The 27,698-nt window shown below is 40.0% G+C and overlaps 1 protein-coding gene across 4 annotated transcripts in view; it reads right to left on the bottom strand.

The window, feature by feature from the left end:
- Positions 1–22,558: 22,558 nt before the first annotated feature.
- The window catches only part of GRM5 (glutamate metabotropic receptor 5), a 255,510-nt gene continuing 250,370 nt past the window's right edge, over positions 22,559–27,698 (bottom strand). For all 4 annotated transcript variants that reach the window (XM_061457941.1, XM_061457940.1, XM_061457943.1 and 1 more), the window contains one exon: positions 22,559–25,270. In XM_061457941.1, coding sequence (XP_061313925.1) covers positions 24,448–25,270 — 823 coding nt within the window. In that variant the 3' untranslated portion in view covers positions 22,559–24,447. The remainder of the gene's footprint in view (positions 25,271–27,698) is intronic.

The raw sequence follows: 27,698 nt of genomic DNA, 5'->3' as shown, positions 1-27,698 counted from the left end.
GCTGTATCACCCATGAACAAAAAATATGAAAAGAAGTCAGAGAAGTAGGTTAGATGTTTTTTGTTTTATTGGAGAAGAATAAGGAGCGAATGAGATCCTGCTGTCAAGAATAATGCATAGCATGCTGGAAGACCTAAGGTGACTGATGAGTGTTGTAACACCCCACACAGTGAGGCTGTGGAGAGAATTTTTTTTAAAGCCAAGAACAGTCAGCAGAAGAGAGAATGCATTCCAGAGTGAAGAACTTCCGCATCCACAGGGACCTTTGGAGGCATTATGCAGCCCTATTAAAGGCAGCCCCGTATGCAAGGCAGTTGATTCCAGGTTTTAGGACATACACCTGAGGGAAAGATACAGCTGCAGAGAGATCTCAGCTACTATCAAGGACAGAAGAATTTGTTCACTGAAAGAATGAACAAATAGTAACTCAGACAAGGTCACAGGACAAAGAAAAATAACATTTTTTTGGACAGGGACAAGAGCATCAAGGAGATAAACAGCACAATCCAGGTTATATATCATAGAAGTCAACAGGAAAGCGTTAAGCTTCCTACTGCTTGGAAAATCTTTGAACAGGAATAGCTGGATGAGAATGTCTTTGCATCTCATCTTCATTGCAGAGGTGGTCAATGTAAACCAAGGAACACCCTCACCAAAAGAAAATCCTGAGCGCTGGGATTTTTACTATGTGAATTTAATATGAGAAAAGAAATGACATGCTGCTGTGGGTTGTAGCTGGCATCAGGAAACTGAAGGCAAGCCCAGCAAGGACAAGCATATCCCATTCATCCTAGTGAAAGCAGTGAATCACAGAACCTGCCACTAAATTCAACCAGTTTAACACCACATGGGCCCATGAGCACCAGATGTCCTGTTTTGTGTACTTAAAAGCAACATGAAAATGGCATTGATAGTGAAGTGACTGATGACAATGGCAACACGGATAGGAATGAAGAGACAGTGTTGACTCATTGCTTGGATTAGAAAGCACAGAGACTACTTCTGTGGTTGTCTGCTTCACATGATGGGAAGTCTATTGCTGCCAAAGAGAGTTGGAGCCCCTGTGCACTGGGAATGACATCAAATAAAACCACAAAGCAAGAGCGGCCATCCAAATACTGTGGGATGCACAGCAGATGAAGTAGAAGCAAGTCAGGCAACATAGAGACAATACTGAAGATAATTATTTCTGTTTGAAGATAGATTTTCAATTTTCTCCAACAAACACAATGTTGAGAAGGAAGTAGAAGACCAGGACTGCAGCATGACTTAACACAGATGCACTGGAAAGAAAGAGGCATATAGGCAAGACCAACATTGTAATTGAAATGCTCTGAATGTTAAAAAGTATTAAGAATCACAGTTAAGGCGCATCTCTTTGACGGGATGTGTCTTGGTGATGCTAGCCTTAAAAAGTGCTTGCATTGCTAAAACATCAACCAGACTGTTAGAAAAGGCAATGATCTCTATGAACTTTGGAAAAAAGACAGATTACAGAAGGAAATAGTTCACTATAGTGAACTATAGTGAACTATTTAGAAGACTAAACTAGAAAGTTATCATATATATTACCCAGCATATCACACATGCAGTGTTGCAGGTACTGCTAACTTGTCGGCTTTGCCCACTGTAATTATCCTTTTTTGAGATGCCTATTTCTACAAATCTTTGGTGGGATAAAACAATAAATAACTAACTCAGAAGAGGTCATCAGTTTGATCATATACTCCAGAAGTGACACTTGGCAAGTTTCTGTAATGAAGAAATACTGCCTTCATCTAATACATGTTCATCATACATGTATACTTCTTGCTTTCATCTCTCTGGCAATGTAAACATTTGTTGGTACAGTGCAGTGACTTTGAAAATCTTCTAAGAGAAGGTTAGAACCTCTGGTTCATTCTCAGTTCAAGAAGGTAATTGCTGTAGGGTTTATTTGATTGATTGAATATGTAAGTGGAGCACTATGCTAGTTAGATATATGGCTAGTTAGATGTTTCAGCCAAATTGTTGTCAGACAGAGAAAGACTAGAAAACCACCATCAAGTTCCCAAAAGCATCTCCCTAGATAGAGGAGAATGCAAGAATGTCTACTTTTGCAGCACACATGGCCATTAAACCCTTTCCATCAAAGAAAGCTCTCAATGAAAGCTGTCTCAGTGTGCACTTGAGCTGTTCTACACTAGTTCCCTCGTAGGGATAACCTACATTACTTGCTAGTTTTTCTGTGTCTTCATAGCAACCGTTTGGAGATTCAGAGGGAGTCCTAGAGGAGAGGACTAGAGCAAGTTGCTCTTCTTCAGGAGGAACAATTGCCCAGAACCAGGAATACAGACACATCCTTGCTCCAGGTCTCTGAGGATTTCCATTAGCATTCATCCACAAGAAAATAGATGCCACATCTTTCAGATGTAGTGAGAATGAAACTAAAGAAGAAAGATCCTGCACTTCCCTCAAGTTTGAAAAGGAGGGTCCGGCAGAGGGTCCACCAATACTAAGTCATATAATGCTGTGCCTACACTGTGTTAAGTGAACTCTCAGTTAGTTGTTTTATTTGATGCTTGATGATTACACTCACAGCATCCTTACACCTGCAGACTTGGGAATAAGGTCATGATTTCCTTTGGTTGTTCCACAGTCAGGATCTGGAGTTATAATCTTTGTGTTTCTCCTTCCTCTACTTTCTCATCTTTTTGTCATTTAGTACTTATATTATTCCTTACTTTGAGAATAGGAAATAAAGTCTAAATCAAGGGAGAAAAGTCCTCATGGATAGTCTGTAATAGATTTTTTTTTTCCCCAGGAGAATGTGAAAGAATCATCTGTGCCCAGTAGTATCTATTTTGTGTAATTTACTGTCCGCTTACACTGCTATTTTAACTATTGGATGCTTCTAAATATGTCTGGCTATACATTTTAAATAGAAGAAAAAGGGAAGAAGGCAAAAGGAACTTCACCAAACCCACCAAAAGTGCCATACGAGCTGGACATTTTGGTAGTGGTTCTTTTGGTGAGTTTGGAATTCATCTTTTTCTGCAAGAGTAACAAAAATAAACACAGAAGCAAAGCTGAAAGCATTTTAAAGTGAATGCAAGACTGAACAATGAGCATGATGCTTTGGGTTTTCTGGAAATACTTCGGTGCAGGAGTTGATTGTAGTTTAAAATTATGACTGTGAATAGCAGGAGGTGAACAGCCCCCTCATAGGAACAAAATGTCTTGCTCCATGTCTCCACGGGAAGCCAGAGAATACTTGAAGCATACAGAAAAGCAAGTATAGGCGTCACTGGAGAGTCAGGCTTTGTAAGTCTTGCTCACTTTTGTACACAAAACAAGCAAGGATTAAACCCTGGTTATCTAAGCTTCCAAACCCATCTCTCACCCTCTGAATTTGTATAGCCTGCTGGCATCCAGTAGAAGGATTTTGTGAAAAATCTCAGTAGAACTGCTTGGGACTGTTTTGTCAAGGTATTCTAGCCAAAGGATCATACCACCTTTGGTCACCAGCTTGTGTTGAACATGAATCAAATCCCTAGCAGTAAACGTTACATTATTGTCAATGCTATTGGTAATTCTTTGGAACTTGCTTCTTTGAGTAGCACTGGAGAACCAGCTCACACAGCACTGGAGTAATAATTTACCACTTCATTCTGATATGAAAAAAGAGAAGACAGATGTATGAAGGAGAGCATCCTTGGATTTATTGCTGGGAACATCACATTTTAACAAATATGAATTTCTTTTTTTTTTTCACCAGGAATCAGTAAAAAGTATAACTGTTGTGACTTTACATAGTACATACTGAAAATAAATCTCATTTCAGACTAATCAAGGCATCTGGTAAGACAATCTTGGGAACAAGTTAACTGGCCGTTACATACCTTTGATATTTTTGAAAGGTTCAGTAGTGATATCAAGCTTTTAACACTTCACCTTTCATCAGTAAGTCTCAAAATATGGGATTTAATTGAAGGACTGACTTAACTTCAGCCAAGGCAAAAGCCAAGCATCTCTATAAGTGAATTGTCTAGGTTCTTTTTGAGGGAAAGAAATAGACACTTCCAAAGTATGCTCAGTCTCCATGCAGAGTGGTGTATCAGAGCATAGAGGACTGGAGGGACTTGCTCAGAATTACACAGCAACAGCTATGGATCATTTCTACTAACTGGAGGGTCCAGTGAAGCATCAGGCACAGGTATTCTCAGCTCCATGATGAGTTAGCAACTGTGCATAAATCACAGTCATCGTAGTCTTGTTTTGTTTTGCATGTGTAAATGTCCATCTCAAATAAATAAAGATCAATTAAGTGAGACCCCCCCTTAGTACACTCTTGGACTAGAATATGATAGACTTCAAGATTACAAGATATTTCAACTTTCCCTGTAAAGGACTAAGACTCAGTAGGTCTGAGCTGCAGAATGAGAAAGGATCTTACACCTTACTGTTAAGAATTTGTGATAATTGCATGTAATTTTTCCAGGTAAACACATACAGTCTGTAAAAGTAAGGCTGTTGATACTTTGTCAGAGCTGAAGTTCTGATAATCAGGTGAGATGTTTTAACAATGGCAATAGGTTTTCTTCAAAGGAGTTCATAGTCCCATTACAAGAAAATCTGAGACAAAATTATGTCGTTTGAAACATTCAGTAAGTTAGAGCATGTGAGCAGCTAATCTTAAGTGTCCTAAAAGGATGAATTCTGTGTCAGGTTGCCTGTAACAAGGACAGAATAGTAAAATTGTATTCTCAAGCATGCTGTCCTTTATGTGTATAATGTGACACATGTAAGTGCTGTCTTCCTTATTCTTGGCAGTGATAATATTTAGCGCTTATTTTTGATGTTCAGAGTGTTTTTTCAAACATCTTTCTAATGCCTTGCAAGGAAGGCAGATGCATGACCATCCTGTATTTGGAAATGGAGACAAGATTTAGGATTTTGAAATTTCCATAAAGCTAGTATTTTTGTGCAGGGGCTTCATCGTGTCACTTACTGTTAATTTTGTCCTTAAGATGAATTTTGTGAAGTTGGCAGTCTGTATGATGGACCAGTGCTGGTCTAGCTGGTCTTGCCAAAGCCAAGTGCATTTGCATAACTTTCAGCATATAGAAGTCTCCAAAAATCAGTTTTCATGAAAATCTCTCTTCTAAACCATCAAGTTGTAGCGCTTTCCAAACTGCTTCTTTCTCGTTATTCTTCTGTGGCTCCTAATAGCATCACTAATGTTTCTTCCTATTGATTACATTTCATTTATAGTATAATTGAAGCATATTTAACCCAGGAGACCATGCTGCTCAACCCTCATCCTTTAACGTATATCCTCAAGCAGTTACATTCCTGATTCTCCCAGCACCTGTGAATTACTTTATGACAGCATATGCTATGCAATGGATGACCATGACTTTTTGGTTTGTTTTTCAATTACTTTATATTTTCTCATTTGCAAGCAATGCATTAAATAAGCAACAGCCATCTGACATCTCTCTTCACTAGATTTCCTTCTCTCTGTGAATAATTTTGATGGCTGTTCTGAAAATTGTTGGTTGCCTAGTACCTGAGATGAAGAATTGCATTCTGTTTAATGGTGTGTATATAAATGTGTATATATATATATATATATATATATATATATATATAAATCAGAATGAGAAATCTGCTACAAATGTATTCTTGTTTAATGGACAAAACCAACTCTTTCTGCTATACAGAAGTATTAGTGTCATGACATAAGGAAACAATTCTCAGTTGGAAAGCATTCATTTCAAAGAATCAGAAAAGCCATGCAAGAATTGAGCCTTCAGGATGGCTTGAGTCTCAGCTAGTGCCCTTTATTTATCAAAACCAGGTGATTTTCATAAAATACATGTGATGGTTGCATAAAAAAAATGTAGCTAATGTTTTATCGTAGCCAAAAATACAGTATTTGAACACTAACTTTTAGCAGGTCATCATTATGTTTCCATCATCTAAATAAAATATGTATATGAGTACCATGTTCCTCTTGGTTCATGGATCACAGGATGTTCTCCAAAGCTAAGAAAAACTATTTCTGCATCTGAAGTGACAGGAATTATGATGAGGGGCATCGATATTGCAGTAATAGGACAAGGGGTAACAGGTTAAAACTTAACAGGGGAAGTTTAGATTGGATGTAAGGAGGAAATTCTTTCCTGTTAGGGTGGTGAGGCACTGGAATGGGTTGCCCAGGGAGGCTGTGAATGTTCCATCCCTGGCAGTGTTCAAGACCAGGCTGGACGAGGCCTTGGGTGGCATGGTTTAGTGTGAGGCATGGCAGGGGGGTTGGAACTGGATGATCTTAAGGTCCTTTCCAACCCTAAATATTCTGTGATTCTATTCTATGATTCTATGATTGCCTGATGATGACATATTAAATTCCAGAAATTCTGAAAAATACAAAAGTAGTTAAATGGAGGTCTTTTAATTTCTGTTAGTTTTAATAGCCATTATTATCAGAGGTCTGGTATCTACCCATGTTACTTGTCGAAACACAATTGCTCTTTCATGGTTTTGAAGGTGAAAGTGATAGTGCATGTGCAGTACAGCAGATGGAGGCAGTAAGATGTGAGATGTGATGGATGAATTTATGCATTTCTGTTGTTCCAGGGAAAAGCCATGACGTGGAGAAATCTTCAGCTGAAAAAATTTGGATTGCTCATGTTGTGCAGGTTTTTGGATTATTGTGTTTAGAACAGAATGCAGGTTAGAGAACAGTCTGCTTGACACGGTGTTTATTGTTGTGATTAGGAGGGGAGCTCAGTACTGCTATTCAGGCTTCTTGTTTTGTTAAATGAGGGTGAATCTGCCTCAGATGAACCCATGTGGATGCAGAAAAGGCAGGAAATTTCCCAAAGCACTCACAAATCAAATTTTAGGGCTACTTGGGCACCAGTTTGTTGCTGCCAAGGGGAGCTAGAGCCCAACTTATTTTAAAGAGCTGACCTTAGTTGTGTCTGCAGCTCTTGGTATCATAACCTCTGCAGTGAGGTACAGATACATCTGCCCTAACCCTAGACCACCCAAGGAAGTTGTCAATACCAGATGAGCATGAAAAACATGGCACGACCTAATATCTAAGTGTTTGTAAAGTCGCAGGTAGATCCTGTGGTACCTCTGGTGAACTGCTACCACTACTCATGCTAGGTGGTTTAAAGCTTCCTCAGATGCAGCAACACCTTCATACTGTGAGCAGCGTGGAGCCTTCGTGCTAAATGCAGCCCTGCTTCGTGACACTGGATGTATCACTTTCCTGGTGTGAGCTTTCTATTTCTCCTCTTGACTTTCCTTTTAAGTTTTACAGTCTTTTTTGTCCAAGCTGGCTTAAAAGAAGTGAAAGCCAAGCAAGCTTTCACAGGAGTTGTTAGCAAAATTGAGCTCACTTCCTCCTCCGTTACTCAGCTGGTGTAAATACAGTTCTGGTGATTTCAGTACTTTATGCCAGTTGCTCTGGTTACAAACTCAATCCAGTATCTCCCTGATAACTATTGTGGATGAGGACAAAGAATATCAACAGAACAGCATTGTGTCTTGTATTCCTCCAGTGGAGAAGGTTTCCTTCTCTGGGTCAGCTATGTGGCAAACAGTGGTGTAATCTCCTTTTGTTACACTGGCCTTACAAGTTATCCCATGCTTCCCCTGGGGTAAGCTAAACAGGTTCCAGTGGCACCTACTACTTGATAACTGCAGAGGCTATAAGTAACAGTTTTAAACAAGAAGAAAAGGCTCCCAAAATGCTAAATAGCTCTGTGTGACTCACCACCCACCTGCTCTGCTGAAATGTGGTCCATTAACTCAGTATGGCTGATGCAATTTGAAAAGGGGCACCAGTTCATAAAGCAGACTGCATCTGCCAGTAATAACTTCACAGATGCTGGGGGAAGAAAAAAAGTGGCACAACATGGTGTTGTGCAGGAGTGCTTCTAATTCCCTCTGAGAAACATCTGATACTTAGCAGTGACTTTAAAGAGCCCAAGGAAGTTGTGAATGCTCCATCCCTGGTGGTGTTCGAGGCCAGGCTGGACAGAGCCTTGGGTGACATGGTCCAGTGTTAGGTGGCAGGGGGGTTGGAACTGGATGATCTTAAGGTCCTTTCTAACCCAAACTATTCTATGATTCTATGATTCTGTGTCTTCTGAGGTGAATTACTTTGAGCATGATACGAATGCAAGCCAACGTACAAACTTTTTAGAAGTTTGTTTTCGTCTCTTTGGATCTCTGGGCCATTTATGTGAGACTTAATAGGAGTATATAAATGAAGAACATTATGGATAAACAGTACATCTGCTAGGATGCAGCTATCTATATATGTATATGCCTTCATTAAGACTAGAGTGTTTATTCAATTGTGAAAGGGTCATGGCAGTATTTCCAGTACATGTACAAAACCAATCAATCCCAAATTTATCCTTTCTATAACAAGCTGTAATATTTCCAGATCTCAAAAGAAGAACTAGCATAACAAATATTTATGGGAAGAAGTGAGTAAAAGGAGATGAAAGAGGGAGATAATAGCTGCTGTATTCCTTTGCCAAGTTTAAATGGCCAGCTCTAGAAATGCATATTGGGAAAACCCAGCTCCTTTCGTGGGGCATTCAGCAATAAATTTTATCTGGCTCCAAGCAACAAAGAAGAGCCAAATTGTTATTGATTTATTGGGGTGAGAGAAGAGAAGATGTGTTAAGGGTGTTGCATAGAATTTAGGATTAATTCAATTCTTTGTTCTGCTTAGACTTTGTAGAGGATTTTGGGGAAATCACCTCATTAGAGGTTTGATTCAAACACAGAGAGGAGATGCTGAAGCTGAAGATCATCCGAGCCAAGTAAAAAGGCATAAAAAAGAATTGAGGAGGTTGGAATGAAGTGTATCACCTGAAAATTTCCTGATATTTACAGCTTTCTGTACTCCACAGTGTGTTGTGGGGTTTATTTCATTTTTCTGTCTCTTGGTTTATAGCTTTTCATTTTCTTCATCCTTATGAAGCGAGTTCAAGGAAGAAATAATAGGATTATCTCTGATGTGACAAGAGAGTAAAATCCACAGAGCTGACAGCCAGCACCATTCTAGCTCCACCAAAGGGATTTCTGTTATTAGGAAGCGGGACTGTGCTAGACAGAAGAAAAACAGTGCTTAAATAAACCTATTTGGAAATAAAACCTTCAGGAAGAGCTTTGTGAAGATATTTTTCCTTGCAGGCTCTTTTTGCAAATACTTTAACCAAGTGCCAGCTGAGATGGGAAGTGCAGAAATGGCAAAGTTAAGGTTCTAGCTATAAAATTTATTGCACTGGATCAGAATATCTGCTTGCCGAGCCTAGGCTGAATGAAGCTGTGCTGAGGAAGTAGGATGGATGAGAGGGTTTTGGACCTTTTAAACTGACCATTAAATCCTTCCTGTAACATAACAAGACTCTGTCTTTTTACAGGTCATAAAGATAATTAGCTAAATCCCACTGACTACGAGGTATGAGGAGTAGTTCACAGGATGTGTTCGAGGTCAGCCTTAAATTAACCACCATGGGCTGCACTGAATAAAAATCTATCACTGCCTTGTCTTCACTTGGGTTTTGCAATGCTAACTGCATCAGTGCAAAAAGTAGTTTTATTATCATTATCGAACATGGAAGCGCAACTAATGTAATTAGAAAGGCAGAAATTGCATACTGCATTCTATTCATGCTTTTTTCACATTCATGTATTGATCTCTTTTACAATGGACCAAAATTATATTTCTTTTAGCAGACTCATTAATTTGGAACTTGGTTCCTCTTTGTCAACGTCTGTTTTGACTTTCCATAATATTTAATATTTGAAGAGAGACAATTTTAATTGATTACAACGGTTTGGGTTGGAAGGGACCTTAAAGCTCATCCAGTTCCAGCCCCCTGCCACAGGCAGGGACACCTTCCACTAGAGCAGGTTGCTTCAATCCATGTCCAACCTGGCCTTGAACACTGCCAGGGATGGGGCAGCCACAGCTTCTCTGGGCACCCTGTGCCAGCGCCTCAGCACCCTCACAGGGAAGAACTTCTTCCTAATATCTAATCTAAATCTAGCTTCCTTCAGTTTAAAGCCATTCCCCCTTGTCCTCTCATTACTTACTCTTGTAAAAAGCCCCTCTCCAGGTTTCTTGTTATCCCCTTTAGGCACTGAAAGCTGCTCTAAGATCTCCCCAGAGCCTTCTCTTCTCCAGGCTAAACAAGCCCAGCTCTTCCAGCCTATCTTTTTAGGAGAGGTGCTCCAGCCCTCGGAGCATGTGGGTCCACATCCTTCTTATGTTGGGTGCGCCAGGGCAGAACACTTTGTTTAGTTAAAAGGCATAATTGGAAAAAGAGAATTTGGTTGGATTTGATTTCTGGTGGTGGTCATGTACCACTCAGCTTGCTGAGCTACCATATTTTGGTTTGCTGCGTAACAGGCCATTCGTCTGTTTTAAGCTTGTGCAAAAGTAAGGCAGAAATTCTGTACCTTAAGGGAAAAATGTTTGAAAGAGTACTTTTCACCACACAGTTTCATCAGTCCATCAACATGCATGATTTTGGGTGGCCATATCCAAGTGACTTAGTAGCTTTGTGTATTTATACCAATAACAGAGATCTCTCAAAGAAATGAACTAAACCCCACTATCCTTCCTGTCATTATGATTGAGACATACTTTTAGTAAGACAAAATACTAAAATAATACAAAACCATGGAAATTTTCCTTTTAAAATCTGTACCGCTTTGCCTTAACTGATCCACTTTTTGTATCTCTCTGCTTCTCATACAAAAACATTTATTATGAAAAGTGATTCAGATGGAATATGGATACAATCAGTCAGTCAATTGCTATAGATAGTATCACAGTGGCTTTGAATATCAGAAACCTTATTATTGTCTGTCTCGTCTAAATTGATGACAAATAAAATGTTTGAAGAATGCAGACATGACATAAACCATGGTTATATTTGACCTGTTCTCTGTCTGCTGTTTGATAAACGGGTAAAGGAAAAAAAAATCAGTGTTTTATCCTTGTGTAGGATGTAACACACATTTTATATCAAGTTATATGTCTTTATATACTCATGTCCTCCATGCTTCACCTGTTGGGAGCTGTGCAATGTGAGCTGACACACGGCAGAAATTTAGCTGATGCTGAAGTACTGATGAGGTACTGATCTGCTCCAAAAGGAAGTTGTAAAGAGAAACAGGAATACAAAGGTGATGAACAACTGGAATATTTTTACTGCTGTCTAGTGTTAAAAAAAGCATAAGTAAATAAAGTCAATTGTAGTGTTTGTATAAATGGCAACTGGAAAACACAAAGTGCTACGTGAAAGAGCAGCCCTTATTATTTGCTGAAGACTGCATAAAATGCCACCTTGAGCAGTCATGTACCCAACCCCCTAATGCAAAAAGCATATTATACATACAAAAAGTACATATTTTTTATCTATCCAATGTGTGCTAGGAATTAATGACATCTGTTTAACCCAACTATGCAACCTTTCACTGCCTGATAACTCCATTGAAACCATTGCTTAGGAGAATGAGATACAACTGCTGGACTGGTTGCTTAGGGCTTGATTTCACAACTGTAGCAAAAACTCCTTGGGGCTGGCTTTGAGTACTGGTTTGGAGCTCTTATCCATAGTACAGAAGAAGAGATGAGACTTGAAATCTGTTAAATTCAGAAAGATTTTGACCACAGAGTAAGCATTGCCTGCAGTTTTGATCCAATTATGTTCACCTCTTAGTGTTCCATGCTGATTTTTTCATGTTTGAAGTCTGAGTAAGTCTTAAAGTAGTGAACATGACTTTCTAGTCTATCCTAGTAAATTTAAGATGAATGGGAATATTTTCTGGCCCTGAGATTGGCTGGCATGATGTAGCCTTTGACTGTCCTTGTGAACTTTCTCTCTCAGAAAACTCTATCAAAGGTATATATATATATATATATACCTTTGATATTATATTATAAATCAGGGTATTAGTCAGGAGGAAGTCCAGCTCTAGTCAGAAACTAGAGTGCAGTCTGCATAAAATTACCCCCTCAGCTGTTACCTACCAGGAGCAGTGCCCCTGCTGATGCATATAGACCGTTACCAGCTCCAACACAAATAGGGTTAACAATAAACTTCAGGCATACTCACTGGCTAAGTAATCCCATGGCTGAATTCCTACTGGCTTAATTAGAACTGGGATTTTGTTTTTCTGGGTTTTAGTTCAAGTAAACAATAATCAGTACTGGCAGTAATAATGCAAACTTACCAAGACTTGATTAAAATAAGAAAAAAGTAGAAGGTTTTAGGAGATTTCCAATGGAATTCAGGTACACTGTTTTTTGTAGACACCTTTTGGAGGAAAATTTGATGCCAAGAAATCACTGAAATTATTAGAAGTTGGGAAAAAAAATACTAGTTAACAAAAGCTGCACATTCAAACTTCAGCTATGGAAACATCATAACAAAAATGAAACCCAGCAAGTAAGACACTGCTAGTCACTCTGAGCACAGCTTCGGGCTCCGATCTGTTACATACTCATAAGTCTCATTCATGCTCATCACTGGTATTTTCAGTGAAATTATTCAGTATTGATGTTGCTGTAATCTGAGTCTTTTCTCCTAACCTTTTTTGGTAAAACATGCATGGTGTTTTGATTCATTCAGCTGACTTCATGTTCCTTCTCAGCCAGTGTTACACAGTATCACAGTATGCTAGAGATTGGAAGGGACCTCTAAAGATCATCTAGTCCAATCCCCCTGCCGGAGCAGGAACACCTAGGTAATGTTACACAGGAATGTGTCCAGGTGGGTTTTGAATGTCTCCAGGGAAGGAGACTCCACAACCTCCCTGGGCAGCCTGTTCCAGTGTTCCGTCACCCTCACTGAGAAGAAGTTTCTTCTCAAGTTTAAGTGGAACCTCTTGTGTTCCAGTTTGTACCCATTACCCCTTGTCCTATCATTGTTTGCCACTGAGTAGAGCCTGGCTCCATCCTCGTGACACTCCCCCTTTATATATTTATAGACACTTATAAGGTCACCCCTCAGTCTCCTCTTCTCCAAACTATAGAGACCCAGCTCCCTCAGTCTTTCCTCATAAGGGAGATGCTCCACTCCCTTAATCATCTTAGTTGCCCTGCGCTGGACTCTCTCCAGCAGGTCCCTGTCCTTCTTGAACTGAGGGGCCCAGAACTGGACACAATACTCCAGATGGGGTCTCACCAGGGCAGAGTAGAGGGGCAGGAGGACGTCTCTCGACCTACTAACCACCCCCTTTCTAATACACCTCAGGATGCCATTGGCCTTCTTGGCCACAAGGGCACAGTGTTGGCTCATGGTCATCCTGTCGTCCACTAGGACCCCCAGGTCCCTCTCCCCTACACTGCTGTCTAACAGGTCGTTCCCCAACCTATACTGGAACCTGGGGTTGTTCCTGCCCAGATGCAGGACTCTACACTTTCCTTTGTTGTATTTCATCAAGTTATTCCCTGCCCAACTCTCCAGCCTGTCCAGGTCTCGCTGGATGGCAGCACAGCCTTCTGGCGTGTCAGCCACTCCTCCCAGCTTAGTGTCATCAGCAAACTTGCTGACAAGTACACTCAATTCCCTCATCTAAATCGTTGATGAATATATTAAATAATACTGGTCCCAGCACTGACCCTTGAGGCACTCCACTAGTTACAGGCCTCCAACTAGACTCAGCCCCATAGACTACAACTCTCTGGCTTCTCTCCTTCAGCCAGTTCGCAGTCCACCTCACTACCTGATCATCCAGACCACACTTCCTCAATTTAGCTGTGAGGATGCTGTGGGAGACTGTGTCAAATGCTTTGCTGAAGTCAAGGTAGACCACATCCACCGCTCTGCCATCATCCATCAACCATGTTATTTCCTCATAAAAGGCTAAGAGATTGGTCAAGCATGACTCCCCCTTGGTGAAGCCATGTTGACTGCCCCTCATAACCCTTTTATCCTTGATATGCCTTAAGATGGCACCAAGGATAAGGTGTTCCATCACTTTCCCAGGGATGGAGGTGAGGCTGACCGGTCTATAGTTACCCGGGTCCTCCTCCTTGCCCTTTTTGAAGACTGGAGTGACATTTGCTTTCCTCCAGTCCTCGGGCACCTCTCCTGTTTCCCAAGACTTGGTAAAGGTGAAGGAGAGTGGTCTAGCAATGACTTCCGCCAGTTCCCTCAGCACCCGCGGGTGCATCCCATCTGGACCCATGGATTTATGGATGTCCAGATTGCTCAACTGGTCTCTAACCCATTCCTCATCAACTAAGGCAAACCGCTCCATCGACCTGACTTCATCTAAGGTCTCAGGGGTACAGGGCTCTTCAGGACTGCCTGCAGCAGAGTAGACAGAGACAAAGAAGGCATTCAGTAACTCTGCCATCTCTGTATCTTCTGTCACCAGGGTACCCATCCCTTTCATCAGTGGGCCTACATTGCCTCTGGTGTTAGTTTTATCTGCCATGTATTTGTAAAAGCTCTTTTTGCTGTCCTTGACCCTTCTCACCAGGTTTAATTCTAAGGAGGCCTTAGTCATCCTAGCTGCCTTCCTACATCCTCTAGCAGCAGCCTTATATTCCTCCCAAGTGGCCAGCCCCTCCTTCCATGACCTGTAAACTCTCCTCTTCCACTTGAGCATACCCAGCAATTCCCTATTTAGCTATTTAGTGTTGACTCAGTGCTTGTATCTCCCCATCTATGTTGAAGACAAAGGGTATCAATGCAGTATGAGATGACTGAACATCTCCTGTTGGTTATCAAGTTTTGAATTTGTTGTCTGCTTGGGGTAGTGAAAGGATAATGAAGGAATTAAACACTCACTGTCCCAGGGTCTGTCATCAGCAGATAAATGAGTAATAGCAGAGCAAAAGATAATTCCTATCTTTTCATGTAACCCATCACAGCAGAGTTGTCCTTTTCTGTGCAATCCTATATGATTCCTTTCCTTTGACAGTCACCCTATTTTAACAAAGCTACAAGCAAAGTTTTGCCACATGGTACAAGAAACATACGCCTTTTGGACTGAATTCAAACTGCTGTTGCCTGATGACTTCCCCTTTATTTCCATGCGTATTTGCAGTAGACATGACTTCTCCATGCTGTGTTCAACTATGGATTTTCATCTGTGGTTAAGGGGGTTTTAATTCACTGGAGACATGCATTTCTTGTTATATTTGGGCTATTGCTCTGCTTTTCCCCAGCCTGAACAGATGCTGTTTGCCGTTGGAACAGCAGTGAAACCAAGAAACCTGGTATTTTGTAACCTAATGAAGTCATCATTCCAAGCCTCCCAGGGCTATTTGGAAGGCATCTGGGGTAAACTGTGAGTGGCACAAGCCAAGGCGCACTATTACATTGTTTTAAGATGAAGCTTGGTGAAACCTGCTGTTTGGCTGACAGCTTTCTGACATTTGTTATTCATATATGGGCAATGCTTGCCAACTGTATCTTCCCAAAGAAGAATGTGGCACGTCTTTGTGTTTTCAGGTTTGCTGCACTGGCTTAATAACAGATTTTTTCCTATGCCATTTATCTAACAGCATCTTTCTGGTCAGAAAATAACAAAAACTCAGATGTGGGACAAATTAATCTGTAAGGAAGTACTGGCATCTCACACAATTTACAGCTCGTGGCAGGATTTCACTGGCATGGAAATCCAGTCACCTTAATATCATTGTTCTGCTCCTGAATGCTCTTCCATCCACAGTCTGCTTCATGAAAGTGCAGTACAGAAAGCTTTTGACCAGCCCACTTCAGGTGGGCCTCCAGGTTTGTGCTGGCCTCTTCACTTGCTTCCTAAATTCATAGTTTTGTGATTACTCTCCTAGTAATATCTCAGCAAGTACTTCCAATAGTCATGAATTTTTTGTTTTGGTGTCCTTTTCCTTATTTGTCCTAGTCAACTTATCTTAATATTCCATATGCTACTTTTATTCTTTCTACATAGGTACAGGACATCTCACTTTCATTTTTTGCCTTGCTGGCATTTAATTTGTAAGCTTGTCATTGATGCCTTAATTTGTGAACACCCTGTACTGTTCTTTTGTCCTCAGAAGCCAATCTTGTACTCTCAGTCTTAGACTGAGATCCCTGGGAGTCTATGTCCTCTTTGCATCTTCTCCAGATTCATTAGTGATGTATCTAGACAATTAAGTATGAGTATTAATAGTGACTCTAAAGTGATTCTTAAGTTGAGATTCAACTGACATCCTTGTTGCTTACACATGTTTAAGTGTGTTCATAATTGAAGCTCTGGAGCACCTCAGGAATGGCTCGGGCAGAGGGTGCTCATAGAGGAGACTCTGATTCTGGGAATTGCTCTCATGAGAGCCATGCATCAGCCCACAGTGTGTATAACACACCACCCAGATCTTGTGAAAAGCATTTGAGCCTACTCTTTACCTTACTGAACAAGCACAGATCTGAAGCCTCAATCTGTTCATACATGTGTGAACATAAATATGTTCATAACATGTGTGAGGAAGCCCAGGCAACATTTATCAGTGAAGCGTTTCACTTACTGATCTTTGGGAAGGAGTTAAATGTTTTAAGCTATGTGGAGGAAAGTTTTGAATCCGTGTTACAAAATCACAGTGAACAAGCATGCTGGTTGCTTTGGTTTAGCCTGGAAAAAAATACTAAATTGTAAAACATGGCTTACAAGCAAACACATAAAAGCAGATGGTGGCTTTAAACTTCCCTGGGAAGCTAAACCAGTGTATTTCACCGAAACAACTGCCATGGAATTATCTACTGGATGAATTTACTTTGAGATGTGGACTGTTAGGTGGTTCAAGGACATCATGATGTGAACTAACATAGCTTTTAGCTGGAGATGGGTATTTTGTGCCTGCCATTGTGTTATGAAATTATTACCCTAAATTCTTCAGCAGCAAATAAAATAAATCAGGTTGGGTTTTCTTTCTTTTTTTTTGCCTTCCATTTAGCAGGATAACTAAACCAAAATCTACTCCAGAACCCATTGGCTGGAAGCAGAATATAGCCAGACTTGAGGTAAAACGTTGATTTCCAGTGGTGACAATGACAGAGCACTAGAAACCAAATTATTCAAAGAAAGTTTTTTCAGATGCTCTGTTTGAAATTCAAGATTAAATGTGAACCTGAAAGGGTAGGAATAACGTGGTTTCTTATGATAGCAATAAATATAATGCTTTGGTATATGAATTCTCAGCTGAACAGCTTTGTTTTCTATTGTTCAAAACTAGATTACCAAACTATGTCCTCTTGACCTGAAAATCCATATAGATTGTGTTTGCTTTGAAAGAGAAAGATCAAGCTATACTGGAATGGTATGTAACTGTTATTTATGTATGCGAAGTTAATCCTTTAAAACAACAGAGAGGAGAAAAAGATTATCATTCAAGAGTTTGTATATGGGCACACCTGGTTTGCAGCAAAAGGTACTGAAAACATAGCTCTAAGTATTTCAGAGAAAAAAAAAATCCAGTTTTCAGTCATATCACAGAATTTTTTTAATACTGTTCAAAAAGTACCTGACTCTACATAAACACCAACTATAACATGATGTAGACAATCGAGAAACAAGCAAATGTATTTTTCAGTGCTAAAATAAATTACATTTGTACAGATAGAAAGCAAAACCAATGCTGATAAAAATGTTAAATTTTATGAAAAATCATTTTCAGTTCACATCAAAATAATAACTTTACATTCTCTATTTTTAATAGTATAAGCAGCAATAACATAAAAAAAAGAACAAACGCTCACAGAATGTTTGAAACCAGTTGTTCATAAGTTATTAGCAAATTAAAAAAATAATAATTACAAGCACTTGTAGCCCACACAAATCTTTTAGAGTTGGCACCGTCTCTCTAAAACATCTATATTCTATATAGATTTCTAATTACAAATACCACCAGCAGCTGCCATATAATCCTATTAGTACATGTAATATACATAGTATATTTGTTCCCATTTGGCAGATCGGAGTGATTTAATGATTATTGTTTGCTAATACTGTCATAACTCATATGAGACAAAACCAGCCATATACATCAATTCATCACCTAGATGAATTTTTTACTTACCTTTATGCTCTACTGGTCTGTATCTTTTCTGTTTTTCACAGTATAAAATTGTTAGTGGCAATTGCAGAGATTTGAACAGAGGGTATAGTAATAAACCATAGCAAAACCAAAAGTGAATCCCGATAATTCAACTGAAGTCTTTAATACGTGCAGTGCACACTGAAATGGGTAGCATATGAATTATTTGCTTGTTCATGGAGAGTATTGACTTCCTTTTATGAGATTCATGAAACTGCCAGAAAACTGTGACCTGTTTCTTATTTTTGGACATATTCTGTTGCATCACTTAACACATTTAGTCAGTACAATTTTCCCATTTGGAATACCTGCTAGAGTAGCAATGATGAAGAAGAATGGTGGGGAGGTATTTTTCACCAAGCCTAGCAAGTTGCTTCAAGAATGAACCTAATAAAATGCATCTGCTCTTTGATTCAAAAGAAATTGGGCAGAACATCCTGTCCTTATCATTCTCTGCTGAACCAAATAGCCAAGATCTATAGACTTGGTTGGCCACTATCAAACTTTGATTTTCTTTACATGTATATTAGTCTGGAGTGATTCCATTGACCTCAGTAGGCTAAGGGCCAATGCCAGTAAAGGACTTCAGCTATGTTATGCAGTGTAATAACTATTTTTTGTACAATTTGGCTCTAGTGTGGAGGCCAAAACCCTTTGTTAAATGTCTGACTTTGGTGTGAAGTTTGTAAGAAGACTTGGGTGCCCAAGAAAGCAATACAACATGGAAAGAGATGTCTGAGATTACTCTGCTCAAGCCAGTATGGAAATGAAATGCAGAGAAAATATTAATTTTCAACTAGGATCCATTTCTGGACATGGCTGACTTTTCGTTTCGAAGATGGATCACCTTTACAATAGATGGCTGGAGGTAAATCAAATTAGTCCCTTTATTCTGCAGTCTCAGAGAAGTGGGAACCTCAAGTTTAATTCCTTTGCCTATCTAAGCAAACTCAGACTTTCCCTTTCCATGGAGAGGTCTGAGAACTTCAGATGGAAGACAAGGTGGTTGTTGACACAGAGGTAAAGAAGGGCACATCCTCCCCTCTTGTCATTAAAGCACTTTTCAGGGAAGTACTTAAGGGTGGGTTTTTTAGCCAATACATAGCATAGGAAAAGTATTGTCTCCAGTTCTTTGTAGTTGCAGTCTGTGTCTCCACTTCTTTTGCAGTCATCTGGTCTGTGCTCCAGAGAATTTTTAAAGTATTATATCTTAAAAGCTCATATACCATCCTTAATTATATCAAGTTTCTGTCCTATCGGGGTCCAGAGTAGCTGTTCCTTTTCTACTCTAAGACTCAAATTTGTTTCTATCTTGTGAAGTTACCTTAGTGAGATGAACAGAGGAAACCTCAACACTGAGTAATTTGAACACTTCCCAGCCAGTGGGAAGATTTCAATCACCTCTGGCAATGGTAGGGTTTGAATTTAGGTCTCTCACCTTCTGCCTGACAGATCTAACCTCAAGGCTTATTATAAAAACTCAGCAGCATAACTAGACCCATAGCCTTAAAACAAAGGATGATTTCTACTCTTTTTTTGCAGGAAGTGTGATCCTATCGGTCCATGAGTGGTGTGCTGTATGTACTCACTCACGGGATATACCGGGATTTAATGTAGGAACAGCTGTTTTCTGGATCCCTGATGGGTTTTAACATGATTAGGTGTGTCAAGATCAGGGTAATTCTGAGCATCCTCAGGTATACAATGCTAGATGCCCGAGTAAGGTGACAGTTGAATAGTGATTTGAAAATTGAGTTTTAAACGTAGGCATTAAATTCTGCTGAAATCCTCACTTTAGGCACCAAAGTCCTTTTTTTGGGTCAGCCCTGACACTGTCTCCAATACAATAAGAAAGTCATGGTCACGTAATTAATCCTGAGCATAGTGCTCTGATTTCCCTAAGGACCTGACATTTTTTTGTATGCTGTCTGTTGCTGTCACGTTTTTTTCCCTCTCACCTCATAAATGATATATTAAGCAGAATAACAAAGTTGTACACTTTCTACAGAATTTACACCCACAGCTATGTTGTCTTTCAGTCGGGTCTTGGTGTCCCTAAAGAAAACATCCCCAGGTGAACTCCACTATCATCCAGTGTCTGAATCATGGATTAGCCTTCCCAATTATTCTCTTTGGAGATCCTTTTCTCCCAGTTTTGACCACTAAGTTTTCCTTTTGCAAACACAGCAACTGAATAAACATCCAAGCAAGATAACATTTTTTTTTTTTTTGCTTTTAGAACTTTTAGCATTTTTTAATTAACATTTAACTTTTAATTTGCTTTTGTAGCTGGAAATCGATGGAAGAAGCCAGCACCTTGTGATCAATCAGGCTCCCATGAAACATCAACAAGTGCTTTGTGGACCATGGTCTGAAAATCTCTGGTCTAAAGTGTCTGTATGAGTCTAGGCACCAAATGTTCAGATAGAAATACAAGGAAGCACATCTCCAAAGTCATGCAGTTATTCTTCAGAACCAATTAAAAATACAGTTCTTCTTCAGTATTGCTAACGCTTCTTCCCAACTGGCCTGACAGAGCAATTCACTTTATTTCAAGAGCACAGATTCCAGGAGTGGTTACACCTTCACTCTTCAGGGTTGGCCTCAAGCACAAAAGAAACAAGTGATTTTCCGAGGTCGCTGTAGTCAAGAATGACAATTGTTTTAACTCCTTTAATTCCCTTTCTGGCAGCAGCACTAAATTGGAAGGCAAATTCAAGCCATTCAGTTGGTACTTGCTCATTCTTTACTTAGATTGGAAAATATTCATAATTGTACTCTTTGCTTTATGTCTGAAAACCACTACCATTATGTCTTAATGCCCTAAACATACTAGCATACAAACAGCATCATGAAATCATATCTGTCTTTCATGATTTTTTTTTCTTGTGTCAAAATCATTGCCTTCTGTCAAAGGACTTTCCAGTCTTTCAGATCTCCTACTGGGCTCCTTTGAATTACTACTACAGTCACTACTTAATTGTTATCTTCTTCACACTAAAAAACTTTGCTCCCTTTGTTGAAATCCAAGCATATCATACAAAGTGAGACTGGTACATTCCACCTTGTACAATTAAAATGAATTCTGCCTTTTTTAAATGCCATTAAGGCTGATCTATCATTCATTAAAGATAGACTGACAACAAGGAGGAACAATCTCAGCAGGGTCCATCCCTGGTTCCTTGTGCAGTTAAAATTTATGCTGTGTCTAAATGAATATACAAAAGACGCATGACTTCCCAGACTGAGAGTGAGCAAAAGTGTTCAAAATTTGGGTTGTATAACATTAGGGTTTTAGCCTCTTACAACATGGATTTGGGTGTTTAAGGGGTTTGTATGTGTGTGTGTGCTCAGGCATGCATACATACATCATCTTGGCAATATGTAGGAAAGCTGACAAGAAACAAGCAATAGCTATGGCCATGGCTGAGCAGAATTGCAATTTGGGAGCAGAAGAGGTATATTTATGCTGAGTCACGGTTCAACAGTTTCTGTTTCTCACTCCTTTCCGCTGATTTTAGTTTTGAGACAAGATTTTCATTTCTATCTGTATAGTCCTTATTTTCACTGTTGATTTCACAGTGCAGTGAAGCCCACAGATTTTAACAGGATTACATTAATATTAGGTGTCTACATAAGAAAAAAATACAAAAATGGGAACCTAAAAGACTGGGGAAAGATCAAGATGGAGAATGTTCTAGTAAGGACAATTGGTCAACAGCTTAAAGAATAAGAGAACAGATAGTAATAGAAAACCTTTGAAATACACGTTAACTATATCAGTACACTTTGTATATATCAAAACAATACTGTACTGATGGGAAACATACATTATCATATAAGTCTTCCATGAACAACATTTAAATGACCTGTACTCCCTAAATGAGAATGTTTGTGTCACAGACTGATTGGACATGCTCTTCACTTAAATGTGGGTTGTAACCTGTGAAGAAGATGCTTTCTCCTAAAGGCAGAGGGAGTTAGGGAATCATGAGACATGCTAGTAATGTGAACCAGGAGGGAAAAACCAAGCTCTGGTCTGGAAACAGTACAGCTGAATGGAGCTGAGCCTGTGCTAACCAGTTGTGCAAGGAGGCAAGAACTACACATAAGCAGCAGGGACGTACAGTCATGACTTGTTGTATTGACCTGCCTTCTGGAGCAGAGCTGTTTTGTGACCTGCTAGTTCATGCTATAGGCATAGCTAGTAAACGACTTTACCTGGCAAAATAAGCATGCCCACAGACTGCTAATGGATAACACTGCCTTGTGCAGGACGTACAGAGTCACTGCTGTATCTCTGTGAGGTGCTAGCCTGGATTCAGTCATCTATTACTTTTGGTTTTTAATGTTGTTGAGCAGCAAGTTGGTTTGCAGCACGCAATGGTGAAATTAGCTTCCCAAAGAAATAGAAAAAGCTTTTTGCTAAAGTATGTGAATGTGCTTTTATCTTCCTTTTGTTGTTTTTTTTTGTTTTTTTTTGTTTGTTAAAATGTCTGTTATTTTGGACATGGAGAAAGGGGGTATGAATTTCGATTACAAAATATTTGTTATCTTTGAAGAGATAAGATTGAAAGGTTTTGAAAATGAAACATAGCAGCCTTATTTCAAGGCTCCCTTCCATGAGGCTGTCATCTATGTAAGGCTACATCAACTCAACTTTGAATTGAAGTACATCACTCACCACTTCATACTATCCTTAAGTAAAATAAAACAAAACAAACCCATAAAAATTTGGCACCTGAGGACAGCTTTGTCATGAAAGAGAGAGCCAATACTGTGTGCATTTAGGGCCTGACTTACGAGTCTTATGTAACCGTACCTATCAAAAATTGTTTAGTTCCTATTCAAACTTTAAAACCCTTCCCTGGCTGTAGTAAAAAAGTGCTGTGACAGTATGAAGTGCACTAAAATGTACTACCTTGATACAGGAAAAAAATGTGAGGAATCCCCTTGCTTCTGTCAGTTGCTAAGAAACAAAGACTCTGTTGGTTCATGTCTCATTAGATCTTCTCTGTTTTAACCTTTACTCTGTATTGCTTTGAAAGTATTTTTTCTTTTTTTTTTTCCTTTTTTTTTCTTTTTTTTGTCACAGTTCATAGCTGCAAGGCTTCAGCAGCTAAATAAAGTTAAAATCGATGCTTATTAAAGAGTAGCTAAATCACCTCTAAGCAGATTTTGACATAGGGTTTTCTTTTCCCTGTATATGAATTATGATTATGACAACCTTTCACACTGACAGTTAGCACTCATCATAATCCAGATCGGTCTCCTAGAACTCTGTCATTCAAAGTATGGAGAAAATCCTTAGAGTGTTTACCTGTTCCTTAAAAGCAAAAACTATGGGAGCCCAAATAAGTGTTTTAACTGGTAACGTTAGCATAAGAATGTCCATAGAAATGTGTTAATTTCAGTAGGGAGTGCAGCTATGATATAGCTTGGTAGTGCTGCTAGAAAGAGAATATTCACCTCAACAACTTGCCCTGATAAGGGAATTACAAAACAGTACTCCAGAAAATATTTTTTGCTACGTCATTATTAGTTGGCAACATGGTGAAATAGTCAGGAAATCTTCCTTGGGTTTTGTTGCTGTGAAGGTGAATCCAACGTTAACAAATTGAATTTTTTATACTGATAGAAGAGAATTTCATAACAAATGTGTAGGTTGAGAAGTCACTTGTAAAGCCCTCCGTATTGCAGTCACTCACTGCAAAGCCTCAGCTTAGTGTTATCCACGTGTAACGTATCACGGACACAATATGCTTCAACAAAATGTTTGGTAGTTATTGAACATACATTACTGCTTTTTGAGATCTTCATAGAAAAAAAAGAAAGAAAGCTTGACGGGTTGGTCCCAGATTTGAGTCTGTTAGAAAATGTACATTCAATGTTTGGTCTTCTATTCTTGATAAAAGATCAAGGTTCACTTCTGGGTAAGGAATCAGCGTAAACAAACAAACCATTGTACAGTTGTTTACAATCTAGTTTCCCCCCCCGCCCCGTATATTGTACACACTGTTCATTGTAATACTAAAGCAAAGCACTTGGTATGTAACTGATTTAACAGACTCCTTATAAGCCCTCAAAAATAGATTCAGTGTTTCTGAAAAGCCCATGTTTTTTTAAGGCCACGAAAATCTGCCAAGAGTCATTTTGTCTTTAAAACAGCATAATTAATCTGATGTTTCCACTTCTCAAGTAACTCCTCTTCTTGCTCTCTACTTCTCACAAGATGACCCAATGCCTCTCACTCTATCTTCGTAAACACTGGAGATCTTGAAGGCTTGGCTGTCCCCTCACTACTTGCTTGTAGTCGTTGAGATCCAATGTTCCAACGTTGTCTTGAACTACATTCACAACGAAGAAGAACTTTGAGTATAATCTCTGATGAGGAGCGTGTCATACTTTGGGGAGGACGGGATACAGAGAGCTGATTCAGAAACCGGAGAGCTGGGAGATGCACTTCCAGAATCAATGGAGTCTCTAAAAGGCGAAGGAGGAGTTAAAGCTACCAACTCCTCAAGGTCTTGCTTGGTTGATGGGGTCTCTGAAGTGCCTTCCTTGATGCTGCCATTTGAAGGTTTCCTAGCTGACTGCGAAGCGCCGTTAACTTCAATGGCAGGAAGCGGTTGAATCTCTGCAAACGTGGTCATTGTCGTAGGGAGCTGGATTTCCCGTGGAATCAGGTATGAAGAGCAGAGAGGAGTGGACACCATTGTCCCTGGAGTGGCTGTTGAAAGCATCATAGAGTTCAGCTCGCTGATATTGGCTGTGAAGCGAGTAACCACACTACTGATCTGCTCCATGAGGGAGCCTTGAGAGGAGCTACTTCGCTGAGGAGGGTCTGACTGGAAGGTGGGGGCATCATCTTCTGTTCGGCTGACGGAGGCAGTTCTGTGGCTCAGGGTGCTGATAGGCGAGGGAGTCTGCGGTCGGTACTGAGCTGGGTATTGCTCTTCTGCTTCGGAAACATCATAAAGGGTTTTGGCACTGGCCTCAGGAAATGTAGCGCTGCTACTATGTCGGCTACTATCTGTGCTTTTGGAAAAAGGCTTGATCACTGCAGTTTGATTAGGGTTCTCTTTTTTGTTGATGTGGATTGACAGCCGCTGCCAAAGGTGTGCTCCTCTGCTGCTTTTCTCATTCTGGGCCCAGGAAACTGATTTCCCATTAGAGCTGTAAACAGAAATGAGATAAGATGGTAACTTGCATCAAAATTAATAGTATAATCACTGTATCTATACCATGGGTATGTGGTGTCCCAGAGCTTATAGTCATCATAAAGCTGACTGTAATTTCATCTATATCTCTTGCAGTATATCTAGATCTATCACATACATTCTAGGAAAACACGAAGAGTATGCAAGCTCATTTTGCAGGCCATTTCTTGCCTCCAGCCATGACATACTCAGTGCTAGTTCATGGCCACTGCTGACCCGTCTGCTGCTGCCCTTGGGACACAGGCAGTGTCCACCCTTGGGGAGTGAGCAGCTTGATGGCTTTCCTTCTGTTGGTATGGTGTCAGGAATCGGTGCTGTGGCACTGAGGAATGCATGGAGGAGTGAGGAAGAAGTAAATGCCTGAAAGGAATAGGTGAGAGACTTGAACTGGCTGTGTTGCAGTTGGCAGGTATGTAGGTTGATCTGGGAGCATTCAGCGGTAAGGAGTTTGGTGTACGGTGCTGGCCATGGATTCCTGGTGTGAGGCAGGGAGTATAGAATGAGAGATGGAGAAGTATAGTCTGTTATGGCTGGGGGAAAAATACCTGCTTATAACCTACAACTTGGAAGTATTGGAGCAATACTCGGAAAGGGGTCATACTGGTTCTGGGTGGAGAACTGCTTCTAATGGGTGACTTCTTTTTCATCAAGGTACTTGATAAGTTAGCCGCTACTAGCTTAAAAAAAGTAATTTTTTAATTATAGGTCAGCTCATAGAATAAAACTATATTCCTAGCAGGAAAGAAATAACAGACAAGGTATAGAAGCAGCTCCTCATGATGACCTGAGTTTGGAGACAGCAATAAACGTTTTGCTCTACTGTCCTGCAAAATGAGTCCTCTCAGGGTGATTTCTCTTCTGATCCCATCATACCCTGCTCATTAGCAAAGTTGCTTAGTTTTCTTCTCTTGCTACCTAGGAAAAGCCAGCTGTGTCACTTATAAACACGTAGCATGAAACCACTCCTTTTCTTTTTCATCTTCCTTAGGCTGATGAGCTGGTGTTTATAGATACATTGACCTAAAATTCTTGGAATTAAGAAAGACCATTAGAAATATTTCTTAGCTGAAACAATGACTCTGAAGTGATGTCAACGGGAAAAACATAGTCTCCACATACAAAGAAGCGTTCTTTATATATAAAGTGCAACAGAACTTTAAACAATTCACTTCAGTTTCTAAAACATTTGCTAAAGTCATTTAGGATTTTAGAAAGACAACCACATTGGAGACCCTGGCAAAGTATCACCAATTTGTTGCTTGTTTGTTTGCTTGCTTTTAAAGCCTGAAATAGATAAACTAACACATTAGTCTGCAGTGTAACAGTTTGCAAGACACACAGTTTACTAAACACAGATGACTTTATACCAGCCATTATGTGGAGGTTTGCCACACACTATCAGTGTAATAGCTCTTCCAGGCATCTAAAAAAAAATTTACGTGCTGAGTGTAAACAAAGCCTTCTTGTGGGTTCACATCCATGATTACATTACATGGCATTATGATGGATCATGTAACACAACATATGCTGACAGCTTTCCCTTCAAAAGCAGCATGACAGAATCCAGTAGACAAACACAATGCAAACCAGTGGGTATTTTAAGAGAAGCTAGACTGGGAGATGATCTGTGTGAGTATATAAGGGTTCAGCCCTTTTCTGCTGTTGTCATCTGGATCTTGGACATTAACTGTAACATATTCCTACCCCAAAATGCAAGAACAACTGATGTCTTGTTTTACTATACCTCAATCAGAACAAGAGTGAAAAGCTAAATCTAAGCTGTAGCACTGATTACTTTGACTCTTGCATCTCTGAGTTAAGTAGGAACTGCTACTAACATCTTCCAAAGTCAAATCATTGCTTCTGAAGATTGCCTGCTCTTCTCACTGGAACATGTACTCGGTGTGTGTCTAGAGCTGTTTGAGAGCCCTGGCTCCTTGGCCATGCTCAGTCCCAAGTTCAGTGGGAGCTTGGTGCCAACAGCAGGAGCAGGATTTGCATACTTTAGCAGATGAGATCTTGCCTCTTGTTCTGGAATGATGATTGTGAGACCTCCCAGCTCCTGCTGGGTTTGAGCTGGACCAGGAGGCTGGGTGACTTTGCACTTGTAACTTTGGTCTAGCAGAAAGAGAGGGTCTAGTTCCAGTCCTGCATGTCCTCCCTGGTGGGGTCTCAATACCTGCTGAATTCAGAACTCAAAGGGATCTGCAACAAACCTGCCTGCCACAGAGGTGGTATATGCCATTAACATGAAGGATTAGCCAATGCAAAAAGAAGGGCTTACCAGAAGAAAGAGGTGTATTCTAGCACCATTCCTGATTTCAAGCACTGGCTTAGTACAGATGTTCAAACCCTATGGTTTTAAGTGTGTGCATGAGTGCTAA

Source organism: Pezoporus flaviventris, unplaced genomic scaffold (genome assembly GCF_033815535.1).
Source record: "Pezoporus flaviventris isolate CSIRO_AGI_PZ_B2104156 unplaced genomic scaffold, CSIRO_AGI_Pfla_v1 ptg000025l, whole genome shotgun sequence".
Lineage (NCBI taxonomy): Eukaryota > Metazoa > Chordata > Aves > Psittaciformes > Psittacidae > Pezoporus > Pezoporus flaviventris.
Note: the sequence above shows the minus strand (reverse complement) of the source record. Positions and strands in the feature narration are given on the sequence as shown.